The following is a 9,346-nucleotide window of genomic DNA, read 5'->3' on the forward strand; positions in this document are numbered from 1 at the left end:
CTTATCTTTATCTGGTTTCATTGGTGTTGATGATTCAGTTGCATGGACATTGATTTTGATGTTTTTAAAGTAAAAAAAATTCAGAAACTTAAAGGCAATGTATAATTTTTGACGCTAGTAGTGATTTTTTTTGAGGCTGTCAGGAATAAATGATAACAGCGAATTGTCAGTAACAGGACTGTCAACTGCAACATCAACAATTGCAGGACTGTATGTAATCAACAATCAGTGTTGCTATTCAATTAGATAATGAACCATCAAGTTAACTGCTGTTTTGGATGCGTGTGATTGACACTATGTCACTTTCCAAAAATATGATTGTTCTAACCAATCTCTAATAATTCCTTCTGTATAGTACAAAGTAAGTTATTTAACTCCTGTTTCTGACTAAACGCGTTACATTTTATGACAAGAGATAGTAAATAAAGTCACCGATAACTTTTTGTAACAGATCAGGTAATGTGTATCATTTATGCTACAAACTAATTCATACTTATAACGTAGCTACAGTGAAAAAGGTTGAATTAATGTGAAGGTTGAGTTTAGCTCCAGTTAACCTCTTACATCTGATCTGAATACCAAATCTTAACTAATAAGTTAATAGAAAAGGGAGTATTTTTAATCTACTGAATAGGAAAAGGTTCGCACAAGAAAATGTACTAATCACAACAAAGAGATTTTGAGAAGATTTCGAAGAGTAAAATTATATAGTATTTTTTATAGAACGATCAGTTTCGACCACAGTTTTTATATTCAATTACATGCTCATGAATTTTTGTAATATATAAGTTGCTTATATCAGGCTGGTCCTGCGAGACCACGGTGGCTAACTAACCATGTGATGGAGAGCCGACGATGTCTTCAGGATGTCTATATTTTACAGCGTTGCGCTCCTCCTGACAACAAGGCTGACTATAGGATTATATGGGTCTGTCTGCGTAATATTATCGCTAAGAGTGAATCCAAACAGGCCTTTGAATTTGTTATTAAAACAAGTCAACCTATTAGGGGAGCTTGGGAGGTTGTAATAGCTGCAAACCTAAAGAGAAGTTTTCAAATGGGGTGTGTAAACTATAAATTCAGAGATAATTAATTACAGATCTTTCCGGATTACATCACCTTTTATAATAGTTAAAGCAATGTGAGCGATAGATTTACACAGTCGCTACCCCCTGCACTAAGCATTCTCAACGTTAACGTTCTGTAATTTTAAAACCTGCTTGTCTTTCTTTCTATTAATATAAGATACAATCAAACCACACAAGTATATCTCTCATAAAAATTACATATCCCAAGATGTTTCAAGATTCTCAAGTTCTCTTCAAAAGAGTTTTAGATCTCTTTCCTATGGTTACTTATCTTTTTAATGCTTCTATTCTAAAATTGATGGGATATTTTCATCTGATCTAAAGGTAAACAAAATCATACCCTCAACAAAATGTTTTAAAATGATATATTTTGATTCCTTCAAACCAATAGCCACAATCTATATATTATCATAAATATTCGAAAGACTAATGAAGAATTTATGGTTTCCTGGAAATAAATACATTGCTATCCTAAAGTCAAAATGGCTTTATACGTTAGTCAAACACCCAAATTGCCATAGTTAAGTCACTAAAAAGAATTATATCATCTATTGATTTAAAATAGCAGACCCTTGGCTTTAAGTTTGATCTCAGCAGGGTTTTTGATGTTGTAGATCACCATATACTTCATAATGAACTTAAAAGTCATGAATATCTTGGATTGGTACTTCAATGGTTTTACACCCATTTCTAGGAGTTCGTTCATTCTGTTGAAATCCGTAATAGTGCCAGCAGTATTGTTTTTTTATTCTTCTGTTATCAGATCAGAGTGCCTCAGAGATCTATCCTTGGACTTCACTTTTCTTTACATACATTAAGTATCATCAAAAATATATTACAAGTTTTTTCAACAAAACTATTAAATCAAGTGTTTTTTTTCTCTTTACGAGTATGAAACTAGTATTAGAACAATGTACAGCCATCTCGGCTTTAAATTATGCATTTATAACCTTTTCTTAAACTTTTCTAAAACAAATATTTATGATTTTCTAAATTTCCAGAACCGTTCCTAATATTAACACATTTTGTTACAATTTAATAAATAGTATAAATAGTAATTTTCTGTAAATTGCTTAGGCGTCCATCGTAATTTTCATCTGAAATAGAAGATCCATATAAGCATATTATCAAAGCAGCTAAATTTAGCTACATTCGTGCTGATGTGCCATTTTTAGTTGCTTTTGAATGAGTTCTTATACTAGGTTAATTAGTTTGTATGAGCCAATTTTAGGTACGGAATGATAATTTGGGGACTTTCTAGTGTCATCAACTATAATACGGTATCTACTCTTCAAAAGAGAGCGTTAGGGGTTTTATGCGGAATGAGGGAGATGAAAGTTGTATAGAGCCTTTATGAGCTATTGGGTGCTAAATAATCCCCGTTTTTATTTTTTAAACTATTTGTATAACTGAAAAATAGATTGGTCCTGACTAAATAATAAAATATAAAACGGTATAAAAAGTTTTACGAGAGTTATAATTTGTTTTATTTTTAGGACTTTCGATGACGCGGAGAAGTAATAAAACAAATCAGTGTAAGTTTAAGTGAAATAAAAAATAAAAAATTGTTTGTTTTATTAAAAAAATAATAGGTATTTAGTTTTGGGTTGGGATGTACCAACTCGTGTTAGGTTCAGGAAATTAAAGAAAGTAGATTTAAGTCATCTCATTTAATCTTAAATGTGATTTAAAATATCGTATTAAAGAAATCTAGTTTTAAAACTTAAATTGTCAATTGAAGACTACAACGTAATAAATAAAAACATTTTAATGTGACTGTTATTTCATATTAACAGAAGCACAGCTCAATTTAAATATTTATAGCTCATGAATGAAGAATAATACGGTCAGAACTATTTGTGATGGAGCATTTCCACTAGAGGATACGTTGCATAAATAATAAATGTTTATTTATTTGTGCGACCATGTTACAACAGTAAGTGTAAAATATCATTACAACTAATGTTCAAGTGGGGGTAAATTTGTTATGAAGCAATGACAATCGTTAATAAGGATACTAGATACTCGTATATTAACAAACGTTTGAGCAGAAACTGAACATCTATTGCATATTTTTCCGAATGTCTAATAGAGCGAATAAATAAATTTATGTCTTATATAAAAAATCTGTTGAGTCGATATTTTTTATGAACATACAATATTCGTGTACGTAATTCTGTTTTAACTAAACAGATGTTTAAATGTTTAAAATCTAATAAACTGTTGGTGAAAACCATGTATTGACAAAACAATAGATCAATAATAATTATTAACTTAACATTTAATTGTGTAAAGGGGAGTGCTATTATTACTTTGATTGAAAATGAATTTGGTTATAATCTAAAACTATTGGCTATCTATTTTATCTACTCACTCACTGCATATGGAAATTCTCAGATTTATAATTGATAGGACAACACTAAAGCATCACAGTGGAAAACATCGAGAGCTAAGGCAAAAAAAAGTTATCTTATTTAATATGCCTAATACTCTGCTGGGTATCTTATACGGTGTTTGTGCCTTTACTTTGTTATTAAACGTTTTAAAATTTGCTTCAATAATTTATAACTGCCATCATAATTATATAAAATACACCAGTGGAAACAATCACATTTATTTAAATCAAACAATATTCTTATAACTAATAGGAGCTGTAATTTTAAATATTAAAGCTTTCAAACTCAAAAAAAAAAAATCAAAATTATTATTGCAAACGTGAGATTTAAGTTTAGAAATTTATTGCCGTCTCTTATTACCTTATCTCAGCAGTTGGAAAGTTTTAATATGGAAATGATTTGTCACAGATGATAAAAAAATTAGTCAAACAGATTTTTTGTGTTAGGTAAAGATAATTAACACTCTCATCTTCATTTGTTATAGTGTAATATAGACACCTGGAACTTGATGTGTTAATATACAGGGTGATTGAAAATTAAAATTTACACCTACTAAATGTTGCTGTATTTTAGATATGTAAAATATGTGCCATTCTTACTAGCTACATAGAGCTACACTAATTCAAAACTTGTGGAGCTCTCAAACGAAGGGGAGGGGGTAATACAAAATTTTCAAATAGCACTTGTAGTGTTTTAACATATCATTTTTATACGTATTATATGTACAAACATTATTTGGGTAATTGCTAATGAGAACTGTGGTATTAGGGAGGGATTAGTTGGTAAAACCTATAACCTCGTGTCGCTTTAAAAGTTTTATGATGACAGGTTTTTAAAAAATTTCTAATGGTTTACCTGATAAGTCTGGTTTCTTCAGTTACCAAATACTGAGTTCCTACTGAGATTAGTTGTAATTTTTGTTCCAGAATAATGTGTATAATTTAGTTTCTCGGATAATTAAAACATATTATGTAAAAAGAGAAACGCGTAGAAGTCGTCCCACTCTGTGGACAAGAATAAACAGAATGGTGCTATAGAAGCTTTTAATAATAGACACATCCTGGCCATACTATTATCAGGACAGCAGCCGTCAAATTAATTCAGTAGTTTCAGTGAAGTGGGAGTAATGCAGATGAACCGGTAAACCCAATATAGCTGAAGGAGCATTTTACCATCCCACAACAGTCAGCTATAAGTGATGCGCATAAACACACAACTTAACACTTTAGGTTAATTAAATAACGCATTAAAGGTAAATGTTTTTCCTCTTATAAAATCGCACTAATATAATAAATGAATGAAGATTATTTGGATAGAATGCTGTAATTTTATGAGATCATGACGCAGAGGCTGAAACAAGAGCTGTATATTCTTCTAAAATTCCTTTTTTTATTGACGAAGCATAATTTCCTTTTAATCCCAAGTTAACCGATATATTTGTAGGTTTTTGGAACAATAGAACCCTGACTTGTACTAGGAAGGCTATACCCAACACCAACAGAAATTAAACATATCACTCGGTATGATTGGTAATAGGACCTTTGTTTTGTTTATGTATTATGTGTTTAGTTTAGATGATGTAATATTTCAACATGATAGAATCGCCCCCATTAAAAAACTGTAAGGGGTTCTTAACCCAGCAAATCCCTAACCATTTAATTTGCTGGAGAGGAAGTATAATATAAAAGCTTAAGTTTCATTATTAGAATTCCTAATTAATAGGCTATAAATGTTTTTCAGGATATTGGTAATTTACATTGGAAACTAAATCTGTTAAAAATTATTTATATTGTTTGATCTTCATGGAACATCGAATTGAAATTTAGTTTTTCTTATAAAAAAGCATGTATATATTTATTGCACACAAGCCAAATTGAAATATTATTAAAAAATGATTTATTTCATTGTTATTTATTTTGTAAGTTAAAAAAAAAAAAAAAAAAAAAAAATATTACCTTTCTAAAGGCAGAATACTCTTAAAGACTTTATTAGTTAAAGACTTTATCAGTTAAAGGACAATATGTAAAAGGAGTAGGGTCCTTTAAAGTTATCCATTTACTGGCGTGTACATTGCACATAAAGTAAGAAAATCCTAGCTACAAAAATATATAACATTAAAAATTTCTAAGACCTCATTTATATAATACAAACGTTAATGAGTGTGTACCCGATATTTATTACTGCATTAAATTTTAAATTTGTCTTACTTGAATATTATTTTTCGTAAATCAGCATTATAAATGACCGCAACTCGATGAGAGCCTCTAGCTCATCTGTTATCTTGGGTTACGTTGCGGCTCGCTCCCCATTAATAATACATTTATGATCCTCTTCTCGTAGTAACAGTACGATAAATATCTCTCGGTTTTCATTATAAAACTGTAAAGTATTACATTTAATCTTCTCCTCTGGTTTACTCCGAATATAAATTCTAACTAATTTAAACAAAACTATACCTACTTAGTACCGGCCACCATTCGGCCTCAGGATTTATCGTAAGGTTTTCAAAATAGATTTAAATAAAATATTGAACAAATTGAAAAATGTTGAAAATGTATATGATTTTTATCAAATATGACGTTCAAATATAATATTCTTGTCCCATTGATCAATATTTGTGTATGTAGTTGTTGACGTCATCCTCTTGTCGAGACTATTGAATTGTATTGCGTATTGCGATGTCCTTCTTTTTTAAAAATTCACTAGCTCGTTAAATGTAGTGTCTGTCTAACTGAATGTAAAATTAATAAATATCAAATTATTGTTTCGAATATTTAAAAGTTATTTTTCTAGTATAAAGTGTTTTATAAATGTAGGCACTTAATAACTTATTGCGCCTAATATCTTATGCAGTATGATGATAAAAACTAGTAATGACATTAAGTAAGTTTATTTTGGTTTTTAATGTAACAGAAATATTATATATATTATTATATGACTTGCATGGCAGCACATTACTTTAAATCCGTAATTCGGTTGTTAAAGTTTTAATATTTTTGCCAGAAGTCGAGCGCTTAAACCAATAAAAGGCATTATTCGTGCCTTTAAATAATCTATTCGCCACGCTTTTAACTTCAATAAATACTTGCTAAATACTAAGCGAGTACACTTTTACATAAATCACAATACTATGTCAAGTATATGTCAAGTAATGTTAACTTTAATTATAGATGTTTTTCCACCTTTAATATTTTTATTGTTGACAAAATACTTTAAAAATATATAGAGCAGTGTAATATGAGGCCAAAGTAACAAGAAAATCGCAAAATATTTCCCACCGAGTCCCCTCTGTAGAGATAGGAGAGGGAACCGCTATTTATTAGTCAACAGATCGTTAGTTTAACGTTTTCGCTCTGATACATGATACGTGATCATAAAACAAGTAGGCCTATACACAGCGACGATTTACATATGACATTATAATTCGTTGCCCTGTATAAAAAATAAATACTAATAATAATAAAAGCTTCGTTGAAGAATAAATAATGTGTGTCCATAAAGTTGTGTTACACTTTAAATTTGTTATAGTTTTAGTGATTGCAGGCCTATGAAACAGATATAAGTTAAAAAACGATGTTTATAAAGTTTGGTTTTAATAAGCTGAGTTAGCCACTGTTCTTATCTGCGGGTAAAAGTTTCACAAAAACAGCCATAATAGTAAAACTTTATAAAGAAAAATCCAACATATTTCGTGGCAAATGTTTTTAATGTGATTTCAGTGCAAAGTGAGTATCGTCGAGTTTTTCATAAAACATCTTTGGCAGACGCAGCATTTAATTGTGTGATAGTACGTTTAAGAAAACAGTCGTCTTATTGGACAAAACGCGGATAGGTAGGTTATAAACAGGAGATAAAGCCGTTTAAAACATTCAAAACTGTTTGGTTAAAAGTCCAAGAAAATCGAGCGGCAATGTGGGTATGAGTTGGATGTCTATGTTTTAAAGAAAAGGTTTAAAATAATAATTAAAAACCTCAAGTATTGCATGCTTTGAACCAGATGACAAATTAAAGACGTATGACTTTACTCTTGTTATTCTGTATTACATTTATAAACTGGGTGATAATTTTATAAACGGAAACATTTTAGTGTTGGTGTTAAATTTCACTTGTTTGGGAATTTACATCGCCATAGCGTTCGTATCTTGAAAACTGAAAGCAATGAGTTAGAGCTGCCATTGAATTAGTTGCTCCATAAGTCCTGATACAATTATTAAATAAGGTAAACATTTGTTTGGACGTCTAAAGGCTATAATTGTGCTGCAATTGAGCTCACAGAAACAGACTTAAAACTTGTCTAAAGTACTCTTTAATCCTGTGCTAATCTCATTCGTGTGCTGTATATACTTATGTAAATAAAGTGATTTAAAAGTGTGACATGACCTTGTGGATACACTGCATAAAGATTAAACTCAATTATTACATCACGCTGATAAGCTTTTTTGTAACTTTTTCGGAATAATGTTTATTATAGAGTAGATAAGATAGAAGCTTTTACTTAAATCAGTAATGAGTCAGTCGTTGCAGAGGACGGTCGTGCAGCAGGTGCTCTCCCTTATCTGATTAATGTGATTGTGTTGAACATTAGAGGAGTTTTATTTTCACGTTTCAAGTGTGTTGCTCAGATCTGTCAATTAAAATCCACGCGTTTGTTGCTAAACGAATTTTTGATTACTTCAGTTGAGAATCAGTGTTTACTGTTGTGCATTTTGGGGGCGTGTTTCATCATGTCTGACTGTGTTGTTTGTTCAACGCCTGTACAAAACCGTGCTAGGATTGCGTGCTGTGATTGTAAGAGTAACTGTGTCATATTGTCACGGTAACTGTGTTAATATGACCAAACAAGATATTGATTGTATTTTTAGTGAGAAGCAAGTGTGGCGCTGTCCACCATGTCAAGACACCAGAAGAATACGTATGAGCGCAGTTACAACGGCAGGGAAAGGTGAAGCTGATACATCACAGGTAATTCTCATGCTTAAGAAGATGGAAGCCCAGTTTAATACTTCTTTTGAATTTTCTAATAAAAAGATCGATGACCAACTAAATTAATCAAGGACCAATCAGAAAAAATGGACGAATTTCTAAAAACTATTGATGAGTTGAAGCAGGAAAACATTAATTTAAAGGCAAAAATCACTACATTAGAATCTCAGTTGGAGGATGTTGAGCAGTACAGTCGTTTGAACTCGGTGGAAATATTCGGCGTACCTGAGGGTAAAAATGAAGATACCTACGAGGTGGTGAAGAACATAGGCGTGGCCTTGGACCTTACTGTAACTCGAGGGAGCATTGATGTTTGTCATCGCCTAGGAAGACCCGCAGGTGGAAGCGAAGGACGCCCCCGAGGGATCATTGTAAAATTTGTGAGGAGAGAACATAAAATTAAATTTCTGGCAAAACGGAAGGTGAAGAGGAATTTCTCAACTCAGCATCTGGGGTTTGAACAGCCAGCACAACCTGTCTACATAAATGAGAATTTGAGTCCAGGAAGGAGGAAGTTGTATGCTGCTGCAAGAGAGGCTAAGAAGACGAGGAAGTACACGTATCTCTGGATTCAAAACGGGAACATCTTGATGAGGAAGGACCAGGAATCATCAGTTGTGAGAATTGCTTCCATGGACGATTTGGATGGATTGTAAAGTTGTTCTATATTACCTTATGTGTGTTCAGTTTTGGTGTGGCTATGTTTCATTTATATACATGTATACAGTACCTTTTTTCGTCAGTCCTTTTAATTGGGAGAGATCAATAAGTACATATATCAATAAAAGTATAGCCAATGAGTAATGAATCTTTTGAAGAGTTAAATTTTCTAATAATAAACAGTCGTTTTGCATTTTCCATCAGAATATTAGAAGTCTC

The 9,346-nt window shown here is 31.5% G+C and overlaps 1 protein-coding gene across 1 annotated transcript; it reads left to right on the forward strand.

The window, feature by feature from the left end:
* Window positions 1-8,553: 8,553 nt before the first annotated feature.
* LOC124355944 lies at window positions 8,554-9,123 on the forward strand. Its single transcript, XM_046807093.1, has one exon. The coding sequence runs from the start codon at window positions 8,554-8,556 to the stop codon at window positions 9,121-9,123; it is 570 nt and encodes a 189-aa protein (XP_046663049.1).
* The last annotated feature ends 223 nt before the right edge of the window (window positions 9,124-9,346 follow it).

The sequence above is a fragment of the Homalodisca vitripennis genome, chromosome 2, assembly GCF_021130785.1.
Source record: "Homalodisca vitripennis isolate AUS2020 chromosome 2, UT_GWSS_2.1, whole genome shotgun sequence".
In the NCBI taxonomy this organism is placed as follows: domain Eukaryota; kingdom Metazoa; phylum Arthropoda; class Insecta; order Hemiptera; family Cicadellidae; genus Homalodisca; species Homalodisca vitripennis.